This window comes from Seriola aureovittata, chromosome 13 (genome assembly GCF_021018895.1).
Source record: "Seriola aureovittata isolate HTS-2021-v1 ecotype China chromosome 13, ASM2101889v1, whole genome shotgun sequence".
Lineage (NCBI taxonomy): Eukaryota > Metazoa > Chordata > Actinopteri > Carangiformes > Carangidae > Seriola > Seriola aureovittata.
The window spans coordinates 1,342,781-1,369,835 of NC_079376.1; the positions used below are offsets into that span (position 1 = coordinate 1,342,781).

Genomic DNA, 27,055 nt, shown 5'->3' on the forward strand with positions numbered 1-27,055 from the left:
CCGGGCTCGTGAGGAATACGCACGAGTGACACCGTGATAAAATACAACTGGAGCACCGGTCAAACACTCAACGATTCGGTTAACGAATCATTTCTATGAAGTGATATTAGTTTTGATCACCGCTTTTCACATTTCACTTCTTGTTCGTCTCTGGAAACCATGAAATGAAAGGAGTGCGACCTCCTTCTTTTTTTAACTCCTCTCTGACGTACTGCTGACGTCGAGCTGTTGCCACGTCATCCGACGCTCCGTCACCACCAACAACATCAAACATGGCGGCGTCTGTGCGGGAGAAGCAGACAGGTCTGTCAAACTGATTTTTCTACCATTAACGGCTACTTTTAGCGGCAAACGGCGACGTTACCAGGCTGCGGGGAGTTTTAACGACCCCGAGTCTGAGCGGAGAGGTTTACTCAGGACTGTCAGGCCTCTGACCAGCTAACTAACCGCTCTACATCCCTTAAACCAGCCGCCGGCTGAACTGATTAACTCATGTTTCTGTTTCACCACAGAAACACAAAACTCCTAAACTTTCATTCCAACCTCAGACTAGTCAACAAACCAGACTGTTTACTAACTTAACTAAGGAGTGACCGGTTTCTTAGCCCGTTAGCTAACGTTGAAATTAGCAGGTTGAAGCTAGCCTGCTGCTAACCGTGAATAACGCTTTTATTCCGTGGAAATGTTAAAAGTTTGAAACTATCTGAGGATTTCTAAAGTTGACGGACGTCTGAATTAATATCTAATATCTTTCAGAATATATATTTTATATATTGTAGTTTTTGGCTTCAAATGATCACAGATACCTACTGTCAAATCTGTGCAGATGAATCCAGACAAGGTAAAGATTCTTCAACAGCCAGTTTCACATCTGAGATTGTGAAAACGCAGAAAATTGAGATTTCACTGCTTTCTTTCACACCTAGACCACATTGGACCAGGTCTAGACCAAAACTACTGTGTTTACACTTGTCAAATCTGGACTAGATGAATCCAGAGAAGCTAAAGACTGTTTATAACACAATGTTAAACCTACTGTTAATGTTATAATAAGATCAGATCAATGATATTGATCCCACTTAGGAAGGTGTCAGTGCAGCAGATGTACAAAAACACATACACATAACCTTAAATATGTACATTACATGTACATTATGAGGATCTACTATATATAAAATGAAGCGTGAAAAAATGTGTATTGGATTTTATGTTTGAGCTTATGTGCTATCATGTATGTGAGCGGCAAATTCACAAACTGGAGAAGCTACAACCAGAGAATAGTTGATATTTTTGCTTAATAAAGATTAATTAACTATTGCTGATGATTAATTAATTTCTGTTTGATTGGCTAATTCATTGCTCAAGTAATGATTTGTTTTTGTACCTGCAGTCGCTCTGAAGCGAATGCTGAACTTCAACGCTCCTCCTCTAAAGAACACAGCAGCTGAGCCAGTATGGAAGGTAACACACTGCAGACACACACACACACACACACACACACACACTTACACACACACACACACACTTACACACACACACAAATCCGACCTCAGCCTCTCAGCAACTTTTAGTTGGTTTCCTAAAGGTCACTACAGTCACTTACTGTGAACTGAGTCCATGTCCTGGTTTAATTGATCATTTTTTACACTGTATTTAATGTAGAAAAGTTTCTTGTGTCTAGTTTGTGTTAGACATTAAACACTGAGGACTTAGAGAGGTTCGGTGTATTTGACAGTTTCTATATTCTACAAAAGAAGGAAATATTTTTTGTTGTTTTGTAAACTCTGCTAAACTATTACTGTGAGTAAGACTTTGAGACTTTTTATGTAAGTCGTGTTTCTGTTCCTGCACCTGAACAAAGAAGCTGTTTACTGTGTCTGGTTTCCTTCTTTGGTTGGAAAAAGTGAGATTTCCAGTCCATTTATGGTATTTTAATGTGCCAACTTTCTCCATGTTGTCAAGCAGAATGATAAGACTGTACTGAGGTGTCCCTCTCCTCGTGTGTGTGTGTGTGTGTGTGTGTGTGTGTGTGTGTGTGTGTTGTGTGTGTGTGTGTGTGTTGTGTGTGTGTGTGTGTGTGTGTGTGTGTGTGTGTGTGTGTGTGTGTGTGTGTGTGTAGGTGCTGATATACGACCGGTTTGGTCAGGACATCATCTCCCCGCTGCTGTCCGTCAAAGAGCTGAGAGACATGGGCATCACCCTGCACCTGTAAGAGACTCACGCAAACCAACAGAGCTTTAACCCTTCAACACCTCCACCCTCTACAACTCAAACTGATGTGTGTGTGTGTGTGTGTGTGTGTGTGTGTGTGTGTGTGTGTGTGTGTGTGTGTGTGTGTTCAGTCTGCTTCACTCAGACAGAGATCCTATCCCAGATGTACCAGCCATCTACTTCATAATGCCCACAGAGGAGAACATTGACAGGATATGCCAGGTACTCTGACACACACACACACACACACACACACACACACACACACGCTTTTATCCTTTCATTTTGTCAAATTGTGCTCTTTAATAGCAGCTGCATTAGCTATTAGCAGCTGTTTGCAGTGGATTTACAGACAGGTGTCACTGTTTCACTGTGACACTGAAGAAAACTTAAAAACATGAGGATTCTGAATGAAGTTCTGCAGTTTGGAAGAAGTGTCTTTTCTCTATAATTTCTTACCGGATATATGGACATTTATTCTAGATGGGCAGTGATATATATGATGTCCTCAGGAAGTGGGAGTCACACTGAATCTAAAAACGTGTGTATCGCGTGTGTGTGTGTTCAGATGTGACGGAATTATAACTCAGAGAAAAAGTGTGATTTTTAGTCTCACATCACAGTTTAAAAACCTGATCCTCATTTTGTGTAGACTATCATCTCTGTTTGAGGTCCTGCTATAAGATCCTGACTGTGTGTGTGTGTGTGTGTGTGTGTGTGTGTGGTGTGTGTGTGTGTGTGCGTGTGCGTGTGTGTGTGTGCGTGTAGGACCTGAGGAACCAGCTGTATGAGGTGTACTACCTGAACTTCATCTCTGCCATCAGTAGAAGTAAACTGGAGGACATCGCCAGTGCTGCTCTGGCTGCTAACGCCGTCACCCAAGTCACCAAGGTTACCGTGGTTACGCTTGTCATTTCATAGGCTGATTGGTGGGAACATTTAGTCTGGAGTCTCATGTTTTAGATTAACACCACGCAGAGAAACTTCAGTATTTTAGTATCTGATTAGTTTATGATTTATTGTCAGTGATGTGTTATAATGTGAGTACCTGTACCTTCAGTATGAGGCACCTTATTGTGGCTGTTTGATAATTGATCAGTGCTATTGTGTGTGTGTGTGTGTGTGTGTGTGTGTGTGTGTGTGTGTGTGTGTGTGTGTGTGTGTGTGTGTGTGTGTGTGTCAGGTGTTTGACCAGTACCTGAACTTCATCACTCTGGAAGACGACATGTTCATCCTCTGTCACCAAAACAAGGAGCTTATCTCCTACCACGGTAACACACACACACACACACACACACACACACACACACACAAACACACACACACACACACACACACACACACACACACCGTATTGATGAAATCACAATGTGGTCAAGTGCAAGTGTGATTAAATGTGTCACAACAGACTTTTATAAATGAAGCACTGTGATGCTACATGACTTACAGCTCCTATCTTAACTGCTTGGTAACCATGGTAACCAGGGTTAGGACCTGATTTAGGAGAATCCCAGATGAATAGTTCCACAGTTGGTGTTCCTGTCCTAAAACTGGAGACAGGAGAAGTTCTTTACACAAACTTCCTAACGTCACAGATTCTTGAAACTTCAATTAAAACGCAGGAGAAGAAGAAAATCTGGAGCTGTAAGAAGAGAGCGGTGTTGGTCTTTAAACACCGTCCAGCACAACTACAACAATGTTCCCACAACACAAAGTCAGTGTTAGTTTACGTTTGTACGTGAAGCCAACAGCAGTCCAGGTGTTGGAGTGGATGTTCACCTGCTTTCCTTTTTATATTCATATGTTCTTCATTTAAAAAGATAAATGACTCACAACATCTTAAAAAAACAGGAAAGAAAGAAAGAAATGTTTGGAAAGAGAAAAAACATTTTGTCCCGAACATAGAAAAACAGTCGTGTTTGATCATGTCAGTGTTTGTCTCACCTGTGTCTCACCTGTGTCTCACCTGTGTCTCACCTGTGTCTCACCTGCGTCTCACCTGCGTCTCACCTGTGTCTCACCTGCGTCTCACCTGTGCAGCCATCAACAGACCAGACATCCAGGACACAGACATGGAGGCCATCATGGACACCGTCGTGGACAGTCTCTTCTGTTTCTTCGTCACTCTGGGTGAGTTTGTCTCTGGCACCTGCAGCTCGTCTGCCGCGACCGCCATCCGTCAAACATACAGAAAAGAAAAGAAATAGAAGCTTCGTTCAAAAACAGATGATCCCAGATCATGTTCTGATATGATATTGATGAATTCTAAATCTATAATGAACTTCGCTCAGATTGAACGTATTTTCTTTCCAGCTGTAACTCTAAAACTTTATTTTAATTCTGGTCTGAGCAGCTCAGTGTTTGTCAGTTTGTTCCTGTTCCACTCCACTAGATGGAAGTGTTCACTTTAGTTTCCAAAACTTTTTAAAATCAGGATCAAATCCTCTTTCAGAAACAGGAGCAGAGTGATTCTGTTGATTTAAGAGTCAGTTTTTATTTTCTGAAACAAAGAAGTTGGATTATTTTAAACCAGATCAACTTGTTGAATGACCCGAGTTAGTGTGTGTAACACTTTATATTCATTTATCATTCAACCTCCAACACAAACCGTAATGTCTCAGTATATAAATAAATATATAAATATTTCTCTGTAAACTGTCTTTAATCCTTAATTCAAGGATTCTTTTTAATTAAAGAAGCTCTAGTTCATTTATTCTAAATATTTCAATAAGATGAATCTTCATTTAAAATGTGTTGCGTTGTCATTGACCAGGTGCGGTGCCGATCATCCGCTGTCCCCGAGGAAATGCGGCGGAGATGGTCGCCGTGGTGAGTTCATGCTGACGTGTTGAATCAGTCACGTTTGTTGTTGTTGTGATAAAATAAAGTTTTATTTTCATCCAGTCACAAAGGATACAAAACTGTTTTAATGTGAGACAACATACATCTGTATAGCTGTGTCTTTAATATTAGTGATGACATCAGACAGTGAGCAGAGCTGATGTCAGAGTCAGAATCAGGTTTATTACCAAGTAGGTTTTCACATACGAGGAATTTACTTTGGTGTTTTGGTTCATAACAATAAACACAGTCAGAAGAAAAAATATCAAGACGGATAAAACAAAACAGGAACTGCAGGTCAGGTGTCTGAAATATAAGTAGAAATTAAATTTTACAATTTAATTATAGTAAAAATGTGAAAACACATGACTTGTTGATGAGGCGTACTGCAGATGGTAATATTGCTATTGTTTTATGATCTTTTCAATCTAACCTCTACCAACTTTACTGTGTGTGTGTGTGTGTGTGTGTGTGTGTGTGTGTGTGTGTGTGTGTGTGTGTGTGTGTGTGTGTGTGTTGTAGAAGTTAGACAAGAAGCTCCGTGAGAACCTGCGGGACGCCAGAAACAGCCTCTTCACCGGAGACAACATGGCCGCCGGACAGTTCAGGTAAATCAGTCACTGCGTGGCTGTCATGAAGGACAAAACTCAGACCCCACTTCCCATGATGCATTGCTTTATTCCTGCCGGGTCAGACATGGGCTCTGTGTTTTAATTAGACTTTTTCTTCTCCTCTCCAGTTTCCAGAGGCCTCTGTTTGTTCTCGCAGATCGTAACATGGACATGGCCACGCCCCTCCACCACACCTGGACCTATCAGGCGCTGATCCATGATGTCCTGGTGAGCTGTCTGTCGCCGGGTGTCTATGCACATTTTCTATTTATACATAGAAACCTTTAAAATTAAAACAATAATTATCACAAACAGTTAAGTTTGAAGCTCTTCAACTCGTCCCTCGTTCTTTGTAGAGACGGACTGAAACACATTTGACATTTTGTTTTCAAATATGTTTTATTGAGCCAAAGAAAGTCATAGATAAAATGAATTCTCGTACCATGACTAAATGTCCATCAGAGGCTCGTGGTGTAAAATGTGTGAGTTTCTGTGATTCGATTGTGACATTGTGTGAAAGAAAAACACATTTTCCTACGTTCTGGGAAATAATTAAGTTTGAGGCTGTGAAGACGAGTTAAACAGAAAGATTGCTTTCTTAGTAATCCCACCAATAACAGGATTCAGTAAAATACAGATCCTTTCAAATATGCCTGGACTGACCCTGATACTGATCCTTAAGATTAACTCGGGAAAACTGTACATTTTTTAAAAGAAGACAAAGATATTACTGAAATATTTTTTTTAATGCAAAAATAAATGAAATGAGCTGATACCATGATTTTTAGTATTTCTGTACTGACATTTCTTGAGACCTGTTGCACCTGTCCCTTGTTTTAGGAATTATGTAGAAATAAGTGTCAGCAGCTTGGAACACGTCAGAAAGAGAGAAAACCTGGATTTGTTTTGGAAACAGGTGAAATAAGCTCTCTCCATTTTTAGGTTTTTTAAAAAGCCCTCTGTTCATTCTTCCAGATCCAGAGTCCAGACTCTGATCTGGTTTCTGTTGTAGTCCGGTCTTGCCAACTCCCCGCTGCGACACTGGTCCAGATGGCAGCGCCATCGCTCCTTGATTGCGCCCTCTCCACGTCTCTCCTCTCTTTCCTATAAACATGTCAGAGTCCGAGCACAGCCGTCTGCCACCCAGCGGGGGACGGGATCCCAACACTAAATCTACCCTCTCATCCCTCTGCCGTTACCACGACAACGGCGATATTATGATCCGCTGTCGGTTTTCACTGTCTGGGACGAGGATCTGTTCCCCTTCAGCCTCTGTCAGGATTCACTGTGGTGTAATTAGTGGTGATGTGCTGGAGTTTATCCCAGATATCTTAAACACAGCAGCGAGCTCGGGGCTGCTTCTGCTGGTCTTGGATCATTATATGATCATCATTTCACGCAGGGAAATATTATAATATATATATATAGTTTATGTCACAGAAAATGGTGCGACTTGTGGTTTTATGACGAGCTCCACCACAGCTGAGGTCACGCGTCAGAGATCACAGCACCTTGACGTCAGGTGCAACAAATCATCCAATCCCACAAAGAAAATGTGTTTTCAATTTTTTTGCGTCCCCTTCCAGGACTTCCATCTGAACAGGGTGATGATGGAGGAGGGCGCAGGGGCGGAGCCATCGCCTGCCGGTGCCAGACCAAAGAAGAAGAGCAGGAAGACCTACGACCTGACGGCGGCTGATAGGTTCTGGCAGAAACACAAGGGCAGGTCAGTTCATGGAGAGGAAATGACTCTTTTGGAAACTCATCCGCAGTTTAAGCAACTTCTTGAGCAAAAACACCACCGTTCTGTAATTACTTCATACATAGACGAGATTTTCTGTCTTATCTGATTTGAAACTGTGCTTTGTGGTTTTGTAGTGTTGGTCAGAAAGTTGGACAAGACATTTGACATCAGTCTGTGCTTATGACACTTTCATTAGCATTGATACAGGCCTTAAATATTAAATATTGGGTTCTTATCATTTTTTGTTTTGCCAGTAGGGAGGATTTTATTGCCTTTATCTTTAAAATACTTGAATGCTAATAATGAGCGTATTAGCATTTTCAATTACCTCAGACTTTGTACCACCAATGCCTTAAGGTTTAGTTGCAATAATGTGAGATTCAATTAAGGGATATTGTATTCTTTTATATATATATATACATATATATATATATATATATATATATATATATATATATATATATATATATATATATATATACACAGTATATATATATCTGAATTTAGGTTTTATCAATGAAGAATAACCTGAATACATCTCAGTAATCTAATACGTCTTCATACAACAGCTCCTCATCTCACTTAACCCCTGACACTGTGACTATATCCACCGTGTCACACTAAGACAAGTTGAATTGAGGGCAACTGGATTTTGCTGTAAATACTTGAAGATGCTTCAAATCTCATACAAGAGGCTTCTTCAGGTTAAAGAACTGAACTTGGATAACCATGTATTACCTGGATGAAAGAGAATTTAAAAATTACAAAAAATATAGATTACAAAATAATTCCCTGTATATATTTTCCTTTATCCCTTTGATCATCTGATGACCCTTCAGATTTATTGTGGATGGATTTAGGGTCTGAGGTTGTTGAACTATTTTTGACCCGGGCCATATTTTGTTTTTGTTTGTCAGGATATTATATTTTATATTAACTGACAGATCAAAACACGTTCCACTTCCAAAGAGACAAGGATGCCCGTTCATGGCCAATCATGGCTTTATCGCACCTGTTATTTACTTCATTACATGAACTATTGGCTACATACAAAAGACACTAACTTAGAAGATGATAAGATACGTCTCTATGCTGATGATATTGTACTGTTCGTGACAAACCCTTCAACACCTCTTCTCAGATTACTCCATACACTGATCCAAATTCAAGATAATTCAGCTTTCTCTGAGATGCTGAGGTCGAGGAACAAACCCCAGAATGTGCAGCTGAATCCATAAAATATTTGAGAATTCAGGTTTTGTCCAAAATGAGTTGCAGTTTCCACCCTGTTCTCAGAGCCAAGTAAACAGGAAGCTGATTCTCCGGTTAGATTTCCAGTGTGTTACGTTTTTCACACTGAGGTTACCAAACCAGCAGGTGGCAGAAAACATCAGAACTGACTCAATAAATGTCAGTTCTGATGTGACTTTTGACTTTAATGTTGTAAAAACTTGTGAGTCTCGTGTTTAGATTTGGATTGTGCAGCGTTGTGTTTGTCTCTGTGTTACAGTCCGTTCCCAGAGGTGGCAGAGTCGGTTCAGGAGGAGCTGGACACTTACAGAGCTCAGGAGGACGAGGTCAAACGTCTGAAGAGCATCATGGTTAGACACACACACACACACACACACACACACACACACACACACACACACACACACACACACACACACACACACACACACAACATGATGATAGTTTGTATTTAACACGATGCATCTAAAGTCCAAATCTTTGGCATGTTAATCTATTCACAAAGGTTTCTCGAGCTACTTAGTTAGTCAGGAACATTGTCGTCCACATTGTAGTAAATGTTTAATATCCCTGAGCGGCAGTTTGGCAATAAAAGTAAATACAAACAGAGCAAACACACACACACACACACATACATAAATAAACACAAGTACAGAGATTAACACAAGCATCACTCATCAATAAAGCAGGGAGTGTAAAGAGCACTGTACACTACATTCACCCATTCACTCACACATTCATACAGCACTTCTTTAATCACACACACACCGATGTAACATCAGGGGAAATTTGGTGTTCAGTATCTTGACCAAAGAGTCTTCGGCGTGCAGATTGGAGGAGCTGGAAATCAAACCACTGACCGTCTGAACAGTGGACGACCCGCTCTTCCTCCTGAGCCACAGCCGCCTCTCCTATAGCTGTTACATAAGGCGACACCTCTGACCTGAAGGAGGCACATTAACCTCACTGTGTGAAGGATGCTGGGAGCCCAATAAGACGGCCTGTGCTCTCCGCTTGGCTCTGACCTGATACAGATGGCAGAGGTCATTTTTCACACTAAGGTTACCAAACCAACAGAAAACTGACTCAGTAAAATAAATATAAAACACTTTCAACATTAAAACTTCAGTTTCCTGAGGCTTTGGTTCAGTCTCAGCACTCAGTGTTACAAACAATGAAACAGGACAACTGTCAATACAAGAGCTCTGGTGAGGACAAAGAGCAGGAACACAGCGTCAACAAATAACATCATAAATATAGTCAAAATAAAAGGGGAGAAGGGCTGGAGTCATGAGTAGACTACACATTCAGTTGTCTAGTTGCATTAGGCAAGAAAGACTCGCTGCGGCAGAGCAGGATCAACGTTAATGCAAATGGTCTTCTAATTGTGTGTGTGTGTGTGTGTGTGTGTGTGTGTGTGTGTGTGTGTGTGTGTGTGTGTGTGTGTGTGTGTGTGTGTGTGTGTGTGTGTGTGTGTGTGTGTGTGTGTGTGTGTGTGTGTGTGTGTGTAGGGTTTGGAGGGAGAGGATGAAGGAGCCATCAGCATGCTGTCAGACAACACGGCCAAGCTCACCTCTGCTGTCAGGTACTGAACTCACGGACACCTGAGTCTACGAGTGTCAATAAGAAGATATAAAAACCATCTCAGTGTAGTTTTACATCTCCTCTCTCAGGCTTCTCTCTGCAGCTCTAGTGACAACAGGTCGGTGAGCCAATCAGAAGAGAGGAGGCTCTGAGCCTCTTTTCTGATTGGCTGACTGTTTTCTGAGTGATCCAATAAAAATACAGCAGATTTCAGGTAAAAACACTCAGAGAAACCAAATCCTGCAAGGTTTGGATGGTGGGTCCAGGTGGGCGGGGCTTGGTGACTGCTTTGTTGTGACATCACAAAGTTCCAGAAGTCCTGACGGCTGGTTTTAAGGCTCAGTTTCTGAATACAGGCTGTGTGCATTTCTCTGTGGACTGAGGCTTTGATACTTTCACAGTATTAATATAGAAGCTAGAGCTGATCTATAATCACACTACACATGGACACACACCTTTACACTGGAGCAGCTTTAATGTTATGCAGAGGCAAATATTGTTACTGCCCTACAGCTTTACTTACTTTGCAGATTCAGATCAATAACACAAAATATGACCAACAAATAGATTAATATTGATTATTATTGGTTCAATTAAGATACTTCTTTAATGATTCACAAACTACCTGACTACAGTATCTGCAGTGATTAAAATCAGCTCCACCTTTACCAGCTGCAACATTAGAATGATGGAAATAGATCAATAATTATAATCCAATAATATATATTGTATACTATTATTATTATAGGTCACCCTCCATAATGAGTACTGAGTACATTTTGATGCTCATGCTTTTCATCATTCTTGAATGCTGGACTTTTCTGGTGTCACTGCTTTTACTTCAGTAGAAGATCTGAGTTCTTCCTCCACCACTGGTGCCGTTAGATAAAAGGACGGATCAGTCTTTGTGCATCGTTTTGACTTGTTGGTCTTGATCTGTTTGGACAGACAAACAAACGTGGACTGCAGCTTCTCTCTGTTTTCCACTGTGAAATCTGTCTTCAGCTCATTAAGCTTTAAAAACAAAAACATGACGTCAAAAGGATTGTCAGGTTTAATATCTAAAGCTGGGTCACCTCAGTTGATCCTTGGACTGGCAGAATAAATATGGGAAAAGTGACTTTCACTGAAGTGCCCTGGAGGAAGGACCTCCATGTGCTTCAGTGGAGCCGGTGGTCCTGAAGAAGACGTCCTCAGTGAAGCTCTGCAGAATGAATTAGGTTAAAAAGAAAGGCGATGCAGTGTTTGTACTTCTGTTGCCTTTCAACAGATTTCTGTCACTTCGAAAGAATAAATTTCCATGACACTTTCCGTGACAGATGAGTCAGAGCCAGAGAACATCTGATTAGATTTATGGTTTCCACCATTAAAACTCTTGTTTTTTTTTTTTTATCTGTAACCATGACTCCATGTTAGAGACTCGCTTCCCCTTCAACCCAACAACCTGTATAAATAGAACTGACAGGGATGTTGTTTTTGGGTGTAACAACCAGCTGCAGGTTTGTTGAGTGTCGACTCGGTCCGACAGCCTTTTTCTCTGCAGATTAATGTTTGAAGTTAAAGTATTGAGCTGTTTTCCTCTGATAAAGGCTTTTTTTTTTACATTGTGTTGTGTGTTTCCTGCAGCTCTCTGCCTGAGCTGCTGGAGAAGAAGAGGCTGATCGACCTGCACACCAACGTCGCCACGGCCGTGCTCGACCACATCAAGGTACAAAACATTCGCTGTTTAAACTGTGTTTGTACTAAAGTTCATCCGAATACATTTTTACGTTTTTAGTGTTTGAGTGTTTTGTGATCCAGTTCTGGCTGTTTTTCTCAAAGTTTTCAAGTCAAATACTTGAATTTTTGGTTTATGTAAATAAACACACCGACACAAACATGCAGTAACCATTACACAACAGAGACAGTCTGAATAGTTTATCCTGTGTACAGTTGACCCAGAACATAAAGACAGCAGAGACTTTTCTCAGGTGATGTGTGTATTGTAATGGTACTATTTTATGCAGTTAAGTGCAAGCATACGGAAGTGATGTCAACACAGGTAGTGATGCGCAGAAAGAGGTTGGGGGGATTATTATTACGCTGTAGAAGTAGTTCATGTACAGTTCAGTGAGTCTCAGTCCGGTGTTATGTTATGAGTCAATAAAGTCAACAAAGATAGACACTGGGTCCTCACAATATTTCTACATAACACTACAATGTGTATATCTGTGATGAAAACTATGTCAGTCATTCATCTGAAAACATGGGGGGGGGTTTCCAGTCCAGTTAAGATCAACCTGTGATGTACTGTAGCTTATGGATGCACAAAACATTCAGCTTCATGCTCAATGTTTTTACCACGTCATGTTGCTATAAATGTTAAAGCTCCTCCAGTGTAAAGGTGTGTGTCCATGTGTAGTGTGATTATAGATCAGCTCTAGCTTCTATATTAATACTGTGAAAGTATCAAAGCCTCAGTCCACAGAGAAATGCACACAGCCTGTATTCAGAAACTGAGCCTTAAAACCAGCCGTCAGGACTTCCTGTAACTTTGTGATGTCACAACAAAGCAGTCACCGCCCTCAGCCACGCCCCAACACTTCAAATAGAACAAAGAAGAAGATGCAAATATGGAGCTTTATGCTAATAATACAGTGTGTATTGTCTTGCAGTGGTGTAAGTGAACAGGACGGAGGTTGAACGCTGAACTGTGTTTGTGTTTTCAGAGTCGGAAACTGGACGTTTACTTTGAGTATGAAGAGAAACTGATGAGCAAGTCGACTTTAGACAAATCACTGCTGGACATCATCAGTGACCCAGACGGTACGAACACACACACACTCAGTGGTTATCACGATGCATTGTGGTGGATGTAGGAAGTCAGTAGAAACAGATCATGTATATTAATATGTGTTTGTCTGAAGACGTTCACATACATCCCACAGAAGACTGACTGAACTGTGTGTAAATGTTTTTCTCAGCCGGGACCCCAGAAGACAAAATGAGACTGTTCCTCATCTATTACATCACAGCTCAGCAAGCTCCTTCAGAGGTGAGATGACCGTTTATACAGTTTATAATGACAAGGAGAAAAATCAAGATGATTTAAACAAATACACACAAAGCCGACACTGAGTCACTGCCACCACAGGAAACACTCACCTTTTAACTGAGGGCTCATTTTTCTGCCATGCGCTCTGTGTCTGAATCAGTGGATTAATCTGCTCCATGTCCCAAGGCTTTTAAAAGATATGTCGTATGTGAGAGCGACCGGCCACCTGCTCTTCCTTCAGAGCAGCAGCTCTTCTCACAAATCTCTGAACAGCTGAAGTTCAAAAAGCCGTTCCCATGTGTAACCTGCTTGATGTGACAGCAGAAGAATCTGAGAATATGTTGTTTACTGTCAGCACTGTGCAGCCCTGACAATAACTCCTTTAACCACAAACTAAGTGTAACTAATAATATCCATGAGTCAAGTCTGGCTCTTTCTTAAACTGGCATCTCGCCGCCAAAATCCAAATATTTTTCATGTCAGAAAACGTGTTTTCACTTTAAAACTCGCTCCGGTTCGTCTTTGTAATCGTCCAAAAATCCAAAATCCAAAAACCTGAGCGTCTCCAAACCGCCACGGTGATGGATGTGGACGGGCCGTCGTCAGGAGTGTGTTGTTGGAGGTGTCATCATGGCGTTTGACTCGGAGCGAAGCGAACTGAGACAAACGACCAGTGTGAGTCACCAAACCGCCCCAGCTCCGGCTTAACCAAAACCGTCACCACTTGGCTCTGACGTCTCAATTGTTCTCTGAGAGTTCGACCACAGGACGACCCGCAGGAGGAGTCGACTTTCTCACCCCGGACACACAACAAGAACACGAACACAACACCACTGAACTGAGATCAGCAGCGACACAGAGAGGGAGGGCGGTCAGAGGGCAGAGTTCACTGTCGTCACACTGAGTTTTTATATTTCCAGAGACATGGTGACTTTTCTCTGTATGTGGACAACCCAAAAACACTTTACATTAATCTGATGGAAATTTAAATTGGGTCTCATGTGTGAATAAGCTCCATGGTCACTTATATATATAACTGAATGACAACAGATTAATTTATAGGCAGCAGGTCACATCACTGTAATTATTATTACTCAACAGCAGTTTAACAAACTATGAAACACAGTGAAAGAGCTGATTTTAAGTTGTTGAGTAACTCGATCTGATCGGATCGGTTTATGAAACTGATCTTTCCCCTCGTGGTGCGACTGCAGCTGAAGAGGTTAAAAACAGTTTGATAATAATGTGATCAACCGTTTCTCCCTGTGTTTTCAATGTTCATTCATGACAACTAATAATAAAACAAAAGTCCCAACTGAACATCCTGCAGGGATGTAAATGAACTTGTAGCTTAATCTGGTGCATCTCTTCTCTCTGCATGAAATCAGTGTTTAATGTCTTACTTTTAAAGGACCCTGCTGGGAATGTTTCAGGCTTCGGCACATTAAAGTGCGGAAACTTTCCTGAGGATCAGATCAGCTTATTTTCAGATTGATTTGGTTTCACTTCATATCAGTAAAAATCTACATAAAGAGGCTGAAAACCTTCATGAACTCGGGCTGCGGAGAAGCGTTGACAAGCTTCTGTCACAAACTCAAACCCAGAGGACGAACGTGGACGTTGTGAAAGAAATCATGTGAATTTGATTATTTCTTGCATCAAGGCGGGTTGTTGTTCAGCAACTCAAATCTCAGGCTCTCCGTGCTGTAAGAAAGGTAGACGGAGGAAAAATGAGAATATTGAGTATTTCATGGACTGTGTAAGAACCTGTGTGAGAGCAGAAATTATTCAGTGGGGAGATGGTGACGTGAGGGTTTGTGGTAAAACCTCAAACTGAGGAAGAAAACTGCGTCCCCGGGGGAATCTGGAACTTTCTGTGATCTTCCTGTGGTTCAGTGTTTCCTTCAAGGAACAAAACAGGGACACGGAGGAAAGTGCAGGATCTGAGGTCGGGGAAATTAAAACCACACCACGACAATGCTCCTATTCTTCTGTGAAGTGAAGAGATGGAGCCGCACAGACCTCGAGCACCGTCACCGTCAGGGTTGAAGGGCAGGAAGTTTGAAAGTCGTTTTAGTCACATTATTGTGTTTAGTTTCTATGTTACGACGAGGGACAAACATAACGTCAAATGCAAGTTTTGTTTAGTGTAACTTCTCAGAGGAAGAGAGAGAAAAGAAATGTTTCTAAAGCGGCAAAAAACAAGAACTGAATTAACTCGATTTGAACTTCACTTCTCTTCACATGACGTTTTCTTTCCAAAGTCCGAAAACGAAAACAGCCATTTAAAGTTGTTGAAGTTTTCCAAGAGCTAATTATTGTTGAGTTTTACGTCTGATATTAAAGTCCACTTTAGATCCAGCTCACGCTGACGAGGTCATTTGAAATGCTGAGCGCCAGATCGACACAATTTGTATTAAAACATTTTTTAAAATGACACTTCTTGTCATATCATTCAGATCTGAACACACAGACATGATACACATATTTTAGATTCAACCCAACAAAAGTTCACTTGACGTCTCAGTCCTTCCTATCATCCGACCAGGCCTCTTCACCGACTCTACAACAGAACCGGTTGAGGGGACGTTTACGTCACCGACTGTGGACTGGCAGCAGACGGTCGTTTCATGTCCTCAGAACCACTTTCTTCTGATCAACAGCCACATTGTGGACGAGCTTCATGAGAAGCGTCTTCTTGGCTCCACCGTGTTCATTATTTCATTATAAAGCCAGTGATCGAACAAAGTTCCTCTCAGGAAACAGAGACCTGCTTAGAGTCACTGTAAAATGAACACAGCTGGATCAGGTTTAGTTTGGCAGTAAACGACTCTCATCCATTATGAAATGACAGGGACTGTGATTGTTATTAGTTTGAGTTTCCTGTTAAAGAACGAACGTATGCACCGAGAGTTCGGTCTTTGCGTTAATCGGCATATCTTGACAATGTCTCCACAAAGATGGCGGCAGGTTTCCCTTGAACTCCACTAAGTGATTGAGACGCACCAAGACCCGAAAATACAGACTTTTCCTTTGCGCCTAAAATTTCCCCCAAACCTTCACGGGCAGTCAGTCAGAGAGGTGAACCGGTCCAGGCCTCCAGCAGCTGCTGCTACACCTGCAGAAATCATCTGAACAATGTGTTAGAATTATTCAGTCAGCGATCGTTCAACATCAGTGGAGCGGAGAGAACCTGATTGAGTCGTGGCTATTCGTCAATAATTCTGTTTAAGTTATTAATAATAACTCTCGGTGCGGTTACCTGTCGTCAGTGACATGAAGTCGCCGTGGTCAGACTGAAAACTTTTAGGTGCTAAACACTGACAACACTGATATTAGTCCTGGTTCTTTCTGCACTGTGTTTGTCTTTGTGGTAACTTCTGCACACTGAAGCTCTTAATTGACACGTCATTTACAGTCTCTGGGATCGTTGTGGTTCTTTGGAAACGTCTTTGGCGGTCCGTTCATACACCAAAGATCAGCCAGTAAGAAATATAAGACCTGAAGCCTAATTCCCTCCTCGTCTCTCATGAGCCTGAAGTTTGTGGGTAGGTTGCGTTGAGCAGGTAACTTACTGTGCGTGCTCAGCTCTGATTGGTCGTTCATGTCGTCGTGTCGTCACAATACTGCTGCTCGACAAAGTGGTTAATTTCCAGAGTAGGAAACGGTTCTGTGCTTCTATTTGACAAGGAAATCAACATGTTGTCATTTGTATGAAGCTCTGGCTTCTGGCTGATGGAGCCAATATAATCAATATGTGTGAACGGGACATACTGTATGTAAAGGTGCTGATCTTGGAGATATGTTATCGCCTGCTGGGCTGGTTTCATGTCCTGTTGCTGCACTGACCCCGATGTCTTTTCCCCACTTCATTGTCTTCACATAATAACATGCGTCACCGAAGCATGAAATTCAGTTCTGAATGTAACAAGCTGCAAACATCCACTGAAAACAACTCTGAACTATATTATCAGTGTGGCTGCTGAAGAACAGACGTTTCCAGTGGAGACTGAAACGGCGACGAAGCCGCGAGCGAGCCGGATCCTGAGGAGGCGAGGCGTTGGACGAACCGAAGAGGGCGTCGCAGCGAGGCCTGTGATTCTCTGTTCGCGTCTCCAGCTCGTCCTTCCTCTGTTGACAGATAGGGTGACAGTTCTCCCCTCTGCCAAAAAATGAGCCGCACTCTTTCTTTCATCCCTCTTTTCATCTTTCCTCCACCTGAGAGATGGATCACCGCAGGATTACCCCCCTCGCCCTCCATCAGCACTCACTCTCTTCCTGTCATCTCTGGTCGTCCCCCCTCCCTCTGTGACCAGCTCTTGGCCTCCTGTCTCTTTCTTTTTTGTCTCTTTCTCCTTTGATCTCTCTCCCCCCCTCAGTCCTCTCTCTCACCCTTTTCTCCCTCTATCTGCTGCAGAGTCTCCAGAGTGCTGCTCGACTTTCTGACTGATGTGGTGGGATTTCAGTTCTTCAAAAAACAAACCTCACACACACTCTCACAGACACACTCTCACATGGCTCAGCAGTTGTGTAATCCCTCGGCGGCTCTCGCTGAGCTGCCCGTCAGGAGCTCATGGAAGAGGAAACAGTGTGTAGACGATACACACTACGTCACTTTCACGAGCTGTCGGTGGGAAAGAGCGATTGAGTGGAATGTTTTCGTCGTGCCGTTCATATACTGGAACGTTTCCTGGAGTCGTCTTTCTTCAGCGGCGCAGCGAGGCCTCTGAAACAACAGCAGCGAACTGGCGTGACAGCAAACTCGCCACCGAATCCCGCGTTACTGAAATTCTTTAAGTTGGCGCAGCTGCTGGTGAAGTTTAGTCATTTTATGGGACACACAGGCAGATCCCCGCTGTCGACCACCAGACCAGGGGTCATGTCAGTTGAACCTGGCTCAACGTTTGTCACAACATCAGCAGCTGAAACGCTGCATGGGCTAAATATATCAGACAAGCAGATGCTCCTGGTAACGACTGAGATGAGACTAATGTTTTTTTTACTGTTCACTTTGCAACCGTCACAATGAAAGATGAAATAATTGGCGGCGTGATAACTTTCCAGAGTCTCACTGTAAGATGAAGCAGTTTTGTTGTCTGATAAACCTTCAAACCCACAATCTGTTCCTCAAACGTGCCGACGTTATATTATATTTAGATTTATTTATTAACAGCAGGTTGTTTTCAGTCTGAGTGTCTGATTAGCAGATTAAGAATGAGACGTCTCAGCTCTTCAAACTGTACGGGGCTTTATGGTGACAGACACAGACTGTAAATAAAGATGGACGTCGCCTCTGTGACGTCACCCACAAGTTTCTGAAGCTCAGAGTGAGCTGCCCTACTGTTGCCATCTTGGCAGTGTCTGACTCCGCCCCCTAACTCCCAGCCAATCCAAATATGGTCAAAGAGGAGGGGCGTGGGCGGAGCTGAGACTTTGGTGCATGTCGATTTGTGACAAGCATACGCTTACCCACCTGTCACTCAAACAGGCCACGCCCTCAATCCTCCATAACTGTAGTCCTTAATAAAAATGTAAGCAGGTGAGTTATATAAACAGGTGAGTTATATAAACAGGTGAGTTATATAAACAGGTGAGTTATATAAACAGGTGAGTTATATAAACAGGTGAGTTATATAAACAGGTGAACATGTTGATTTCTGCTGTAAAGTTGGACAGTTTAACATGGGAGTCTATGGGGACTGACTCACTGTTGGAGCCAGACTCTAGTGGTCACTTTGTTTTTCTTGCTGTCTATATTGTTTGTATTTACTGTATTATGTGTGATGACTGAATAAAAAGTACTTCACTAGACGTTGTAGTGTTTACATTTATATTCAGTCTCATGATTGTTTGTGTTGTTGTTCTGTGTGTTGCAGTCTGACCTGGAGCAGTATAAGAAGGCGTTATTGGACGCAGGCTGTGACCTTTCACCTCTTAACTACATCAAACAGTGGAAGTAAGTCGGTCTGTTGTTTTATTAAAATCGTCCGATGTCGTCCAGCAGCATCATTTAACCGAAACATCAACTTTCACACAGTTCTGGTGTCAGTTCAGGAAGATTTAAAATGCCTGATTAAAAATGTAAAAACGTGATTAAAAAGGAGGCTCTGAGCCTCTCTCCTGATTGGTTGACTGTTTTCTGAGTGATCCAATAAAAATATAGCAGATTTCAGGTAAAAACACTCAGAGAAACCAAATCCTGCAAGGTTTGGATGGTGGGCCCAGGTGGGCGGGGCTTGGTGACTGCTTTGTTGTGACATCACAAAGTTCCAGAAGTCCTGACGGCTGGTTTTAAGGCTCAGTTTCTGAATACAGGCTGTGTGCATTTCTCTGTGGACTGAGGCTTTGATACTTTCACAGTATTAATATAGAAGCTAGAGCTGATCTATAATCACACTACACATGGACACAGACCTTTACACTAGACGAGCTTTGATAATAAGGAGGTAATTGAGCCAGTGATTTTGGGTCATTCTAGTTTCATCTCTGATCTTTTTTCCAGGGCGTTCACTAAGATGGCCACCACCCCGGCCAACTACGGCAACAGTGGAGTCAAACCAATGGGGTGAGTTATTATTAATAATAAATGACATTATTTCCTTCAAGTGGTTTTAAAATCTCCTTAATCATCACATATAAATATATAGTGAAAAATTCAAAAACATGTAAGAACAAAACCTCTGGTCAAAATAATCTTACTTGTTACTTCAGAGTGACAACAGTGATTTAAACCTGATTTTATCCAACATCTTTAAAACCTGAGAACTGTGTTTACTGGAAGTGTTTCTTCTGGGATTAAGCAGCAGGAGACAATGTGTGGAAATATGACATTTTTCCTCATAAAACAACTGTAAATCTGTCCACAGCAGCTCAGAACTGTGACGAGAGACAATAAATAAAAAACACTTACTAATATTCCTGTTCAAGCTTCCTGTGAACAAAAATAAATTCCAAAACTTCTCATTTAGCAGAAATAAAAAGTCGAGTGACACTTTTCCTTTTTAAAATTCTCATTGTATAAATCAGATCATTGTTTGGCTCTGGGGTTGATTTTACCTGGTCGGTGGTAGTTTGGTTATTCTGACTGATTAATTGATTCTTATCTGGTTTGTTTGCTTTAATAATAATCAATATTTCAGGCACCTAGAGCAGAGCAGCAGTCGTGGGATCAGTTAGTATTTTTATTCATTTGGTTTGTGTTGAGACTACCAGCCTAACCCTGTCCTCCTCTTCTCTGTCTCACTCTGTTTTTCTCCCTCCTCCTCCTCCTGATCTCTCACCCTCTGTTTCCTCCCTCCCTCCCTCCTCCTGGTCCTCCCCCCTCCCATCTCCTCTGCAGTCTGTTTTCCAGAGTGATGAATACTGGCTCCCAGTTTGTCATGGAGGGAGTGAAGAACCTGGTGCTCAAACAGCATGTGAGTAAAAAAAACGAGCTGCAGTAAAAACCAATCAGCATCTGGACCCGACAGATGCTCCGATAAATAAATGACCATAAATAGTTTACAGCTCTGATGTTCTGCCTCGTGTCGTCAGGGACGATCCTGAGTCACAGCTGACTGAACGACTAAACATGGAGCCGTGAGTTAAAGGTCTGAACCAATTATCAATATACTTCATCGTTATCAGCTGATGGCTCTGAAACAAAACTCGGCCTCCACTTCCTCATCTGCACAGGAAATAGATGTTTTAGCTCCAAAAGAGATTTTGCCTCTTTTCCCTCTTCATCTCCAGCTTCAGTTCCACCTTCACACAGACATCACAGGTGAAGACGGCAGATGCTGACAGAGACTCCTGAATCAGTTTAGGTTCAGAATAAAAAAGTTAGGCAACATAACCTCGGAGTGACCAGGTGAACGCAGTCAGGTAGATGAGGGGTGGTAAGGGTGAAGACAAGAGCCAATCAGTGACGAGGAAATGAAGTGACGTAGGTGAAGAAAGGAAGAGGAACAATGAAGGAAAACAGGGATCATGAACATGGTACATATAATTTTATGTGGTACAGTTCCTAAATTACCCGGGTGGTCAGTTTAATTAAAGCGTCTCTGTGTCGATCTTTAAACTGCCAGCGGAGTCAGAGGAGTCAGAGGAGTCAGGGGAGTCAGAGGAGTCAGAGGAGTCGAGATTCAGAGGAGTCAGAGGAGTCAGAGGAGTCAGAGGAGTCAGAGGAGTCAGAGGAGTCAGGGGAGTCAGAGGAGTCAGAGGAGTCAGAGGAGTCAGAGGAGTCAGGGGAGTCAGAGGAGTCAGAGGAGTCAGAGGAGTCAGAGGAGTCAGAGGAGTCGAGATTCAGAGGAGTCAGGGGAGTCAGGGGAGTCAGAGGAGTCAGAGGAGTCAGAGGAGTCAGGGGAGTCAGGGGAGTCAGAGGAGTCAGAGGAGTCAGAGGAGTCAGAGGAGTCAGAGGAGTCAGGGGAGTCAGAGGAGTCAGGGGAGTCAGGGGAGTCAGGGGAGTCAGAGGAGTCAGAGGAGTCAGAGGAGTCAGGGGAGTCAGAGGAGTCAGAGGAGTCAGGGGAGTCAGGGGAGTCAGAGGAGTCAGAGGAGTCAGGGGAGTCAGGGGAGTCAGGGGAGTCAAGGGAGTCAGGGGAGTCAGGGGAGTCAGAGGAGTCAGGGGAGTCAGGGGAGTCGGGGAGTCAGGGGAGTCAGAGGAGTCAGGGGAGTCAGGGGAGTCAGGGGAGTCAGGGGAGTCAGGGGAGTCAAGGGAGTCAGAGGAGTCAGGGGAGTCAGGGGAGTCAGAGGAGTCAGGGGAGTCAGGGGAGTCAGGGGAGTCAGAGGAGTCAGGGGAGTCAGAGGAGTCAGAGGAGTCAGAGGAGTCAGGGGAGTCAGAGGAGTCAGAGGAGTCAGAGGAGTCAGGGGAGTCAGAGGAGTCAGGGGAGTCAGAGGAGTCAGGGGAGTCAGAGGAGTCAGAGGAGTCAGAGCGGCTGCGTGACTGAAAGCAACACAGACTTCATGTCCCACTTCAGGGTCTCGTCCTCCAGAGCGTCTGAAGACCGACCGCGTCGCAGCGATTAGACTGTCTCATTTTAAAGGCTCCTTCTTCTCTTCCCTGGACTTCGAAGGATCCAACAGGTGGATCCAACGTATCCCAGGATTCATTGTAATGAAAATAATATGTCAGCCAACAGAGCTTGACTATCACTGTGAAATGTCAGTATTGGGTTTCAGCTCAGTTCAACAGCTAAAGGTACAACTGTTAAAACCAGGAAAACCGGGACCTTAAAACAAAAAGTTACGTGTTTGCAATGCAGCGGTGAAGGCGGGAACAGCTGGTGACACAAAGAGAAACTCCTCCGTAGAACGTGTGGTTTCAGTTCGACCTGCATGATCTCTCTTTGTTGTTTTTTGCCTTTAATGTGACAGTGAGAGAGTGACAGGAAGTGACAGGAACATGTCTCTTCTTCTGTAACGAACATTCCTCCGTCCTCAGCTGTGTGTCTTTACCCCCACCCCCACCCCCCCATCCCTCCACCCACCTGTGTCTGACAGGAGGTTAAATCAAGCGTACTCTTCGTTCCTGGACAGCAGCAACGATGATGACAACAAGGATGATGATGAGGTGTTTCAGGGAGAATCTGGCACCAACATGAAGCCATTTATAATCATTACACACTCACACACATGCACACACACACACAGACACACGCACACACAGACACAGACACATACACACACACACACAGACACAGACACAGAGGGAGGTGGTGTCTATTTTCTTCATATAGAAGCTGAAGTCGGACCATGATGCTTTGCAGAGCTGCCAGACCTTTACAAACACTCAGAGCCGGTCTGGATGCAGCTGTTGACATTCTGTCAGGGAGGATATTTACACTCGCCTGCCGCTCTCCACCACGTTCTTCAGACCGAAGTCCAAAGCAAACAGGTTCTGCTCCGAGAAAACCAAACCTCGGGTCAGCTGAGTCCAGTTCGTCTAAAGCAAAGACGCCGTGACTCCGGGATTTTACTGTGGAAATCACCAGTGTAACTGAAGATGAAATTGAATTTTACACCAAAGAAAATGTTCTTACCAGAGTTAAAGAGGCTCTAATCAATATTTCTGTATTTCAATCGATCACATCCATCCATCCATTTTCTCCTGTTTATCCGAGGTCGGGTCTCCGTGGCGCTTTCTAGCTTCTCCTGGAGGATCCCGTGTGTGTGTGTGTGTGTGTGTGTGTGTGTGTGTGTGTGTGTGTGTGTGTGTGTGTGTGTGTGTGTGTGTGTACCGTATGTTAAAGTGGGTTTACTTCTCTCTTCCAGAACCTTCCAGTCACTCGGATCCTGGACAACCTGATGGAGATGAAGTCCCACCCTGTGAGTCCAGTCTCTGTTTGTCCTGTCGTCATGACAACTCTGTGTTTCACTGTTCAGTCAGCTGTTCACAACGACCGTGTGACCAGTGATTAATGCTCATAAATTCATTTTTAAAAGGTGACGCCCGGCGACATTTTGTTTTCATGTTGTCTCATTCTGGTGGACGTGATATCTCAGTAACACCTCGACAGAACTTCTTCAAATTTAGCACAAACGTTCGTTTGGACTCGAGCGATTAGATTTTGGTCAAAGGTGAAAGGTCAAGGTCATGTTACTTGTAAAAATGTTTCTGAACAATCTCCAGTCCACTTTAAATAAATAGTTTATTTGATTAATGTTAATATTTATTCATCAGTTTTCTGTCGCACATGTTTAATGATTAATTATTGATGTTATTAGGAACTATTATTATTATTATTAGGTATGTGAATATTAAAGACAAAACTCCACACATTTTGTAATTTTGAAATTAACTCTCACACACATACACACACACACACACACACACACACACACACACACACACACAAACCTGCAGTTCACACACATGAACCCATCGACTCAGTTTCACACTAAAGATGTTGAAGGTGATGCAGTGAAATTTTTTATTTGGCCTCTTCACTCATGTAGTCATTTGACCCTGCACACACACACACACACACACACACACACACACCACACACACACACACACACACACACACACACACACACACCCTCTGCATGTTTCTCAGTATCTGGAGTTTCAGACGACCAACAAAGATCCTGTTGTTGTGAAGGGGGAGGGGGGGGGGGGAGACAGGACTGGGATGAAGATGAAAGAAATAGAAGATCACATTCTCCCTCTATCAGATTGTCCTGTGTGTGTGTGTGTGTGTGTGTGTGTGTGTTCAGTTCATGTTGAACTCAATAAGAAAAGTGCTGATGTGGAATATTAAAGGAGTAGTGCAACATTTGGAGCTTAGCTTAGCTTAGCATACAACTGCTAGCCTGTCTCCGTCCAAAGTCAAATCCAAGTTCAAGTAAATTTTTAAAAATTGATATTTTTAAAATGTTTCCTCCAGTTTCTTTTCATCTAATCATTAACGAAGCAACAGCCAATCACATCCTGATAAAACACCGAACTGAGTTCGGAAACATCAAAGACAGGAAAACAAAGATAAAATAATTAAATACCAAAAGAAATGAGATGAGTTGAAAAACCAGAAAATAAAAAGTAAAACAGCCTAAAACGTGTGAATAAATAGACAAATAAATAAATGAAATGAAAAGCTGGACTGTGAAGTCAGGTCTGGTTTCTCTGCCGCTCTGTGAACAGCAGCACTGAGACAAACATCTGGCAGGTTGAGGTGATTTCAGAGTTTTGGGGAAGCAGCTGATAAAACGCTGGTCTCAGGTCTCAGGTCTCAGGTCTCAGGTCTCAGGTCTCAGTCCTGATGGAGGATCAGGCAGCTGAACGACTCACTGTTCATCTGATGCTCTGTGTGTCTGTTTTTATCGTCATCGCAGAGAAAAACTGGGCTCAGGTGGTTCAGTGAATGTTACATTTATACAAGTATAAGAGACTGATCGGTGAGACTGGATCAGCTGATGCATGTTTGTCTCTCTGGTCTCCTAGGAAACAGACGACTACCGATACTTTGACCCGAAGATGCTGCGAGGCAGCGAGAGGTACGACATCACCTCAGTCTGATCAGATCAATAATCACATCTGATCACTACCAGATCATTGAGTTGTTGTTGCTTTTGACTGGTAGAAAGCTCAGGAACGTCTCATCATCCTCTCTCCTCTTCTTCCTCAGCTCCATTCCCAGGAACAAGAACCCGTTTCAGGAAGTGAGTGTGACGCCTCACCGTGTGTTTTCATTCTGACTTTTCGGTTTTTCATTTAAAGGTCACGAACCAGAAGAACTGAAGGTTCATGAAGGTTCAGAGGATTAAATCAAAGCTGATAAATTAGTAGGATGAAGACCATGAAAGAGCTTCTAGAACCAATGAAAGGATCTTAAAATCAGACAGGGTCTCAGTCATCACATGTGCAGATTAAATTACATTAAAACAGCAGATGATGCTTTAAAGACAAAAAACAGAAACACAAACCAACACTCTGATTAGTTTGTATCAGACGGTGTGACGTTTGGTTTGTGTCGTAATGAATCAGCACGTGTGTGATGATGATGATGATGATGATGATGATGATGATGATGATGATGATGATGATATGAATGTGGGAACTGAGAGCTGAACCTTCATCCCTCTGGTTACTGATGTGTTGCTGGTCTGATGTGTTTCAGGCCATCGTGTTTGTGGTGGGAGGAGGAAACTACATCGAGTACCAGAACCTGGTGGACTACACAAAGGTGCTGTATCGCTGCAGGTGTTAGAACATCTGTCTTCTCACCGTACAATTTAAATAATATGAAATATGTGGTTTAAAAGTGCGAACAGACTCAAGTGATGTGACTTTTTCCTTGTTAACGTCTTCAGTCCAAACAGGGGAAGAAGGTGGTTTACGGCTGCAGCGAACTCTTCAACGCTGCTCAGTTCATCAAACAGGTGAGACGCAACACCTGTCCTCCTGTCCCACAACACCTGTCCTCCTGTGCCACAACACCTGTCCTCCTGTCCCACAACACCTGTCCTCCTGTCCCACAACACCTGTCCTCCTGTCCCACAACACCTGTCCTCCTGTCCCACAACACCTGTCCTCCTGTCCCACAACACCTGTCCTCCTGTCCCACAACACCTGTCCTCCTGTCCCACAACACCTGTCCTCCTGTCCCACAACACCTGTCCTCCTGTGCCACACCTGCTCCGTACAGTCTGAAGCATTTCAGTGACGCTGTGTCTGTAGGAACAGTAATAACCTCCTGATGTGTTGTTCCTCTCTGCAGCTCTCTCAGCTCGGCCAGAAGTAAAGTGGACACCAACAAGATGTGAACCTCTCTCTCTCTCTCTCTCTCTCTCTCTCTTTATTCCAGTTTGTTTTATATAAACTCTGTAAATTTTCTCTCCATTGTTCAGTTTCTGTTTCTGCCTCTCAGCACTAATAAAGCCTAATGAACCCTCTGCTCACAGCAGCCTCAGTGTTTTCTTCTTTACTCTCGTTTGACGTAGAAACTCTGTTTAAAAAAAATAAATAACTTCTTATGGATCGACACTTCAAACAAAACACAGGAGCAGAAGAAAACATGGCGCTTTAAACAGTTCACATCCAAACGTGCCGACATTAGTTTATATTTAGATTTATTTATTAACAGCAGGTTGTTTTCGGTCTGATCAAGAATGAGACGTCTCAGCGCCTCAAACTGTACGGGGCTTTGTGGTGACTGTAGGTAAAGATGGACGTCGCCTCTGTGACGTCACCCTCAGGTTTCTGTAGCTCAGAGTGAGCTGTTCCACTGTCGCCATCTTGGCAGTGTCTGACTCCGCCCCCTCAACTCCCAGCTAATCCAAAAATGGTCAAAGAGGAGGGGCC

At 43.0% G+C, this 27,055-nt stretch overlaps 1 protein-coding gene across 1 annotated transcript; it reads left to right on the top strand.

Moving 5' to 3' along the window:
• The first annotated feature begins 233 nt into the window (after positions 1–233).
• Positions 234–26,652, top strand: scfd1 (sec1 family domain containing 1). Its single transcript, XM_056394223.1, has 25 exons — positions 234–303; positions 1,391–1,461; positions 2,120–2,208; positions 2,343–2,433; positions 2,980–3,102; positions 3,395–3,482; positions 4,252–4,341; positions 4,985–5,040; positions 5,575–5,660; positions 5,792–5,891; positions 7,250–7,389; positions 8,918–9,008; positions 10,170–10,243; positions 11,869–11,950; positions 12,951–13,047; positions 13,206–13,276; positions 19,153–19,232; positions 19,779–19,841; positions 20,616–20,691; positions 23,525–23,578; positions 25,196–25,248; positions 25,380–25,413; positions 25,872–25,937; positions 26,065–26,133; positions 26,472–26,652. The coding sequence occupies exons 1-25, from the start codon at positions 273–275 to the stop codon at positions 26,493–26,495; spliced, it is 1,899 nt and encodes a 632-aa protein (XP_056250198.1). The 5' UTR covers positions 234–272; the 3' UTR covers positions 26,496–26,652.
• The last annotated feature ends 403 nt before the right edge of the window (positions 26,653–27,055 follow it).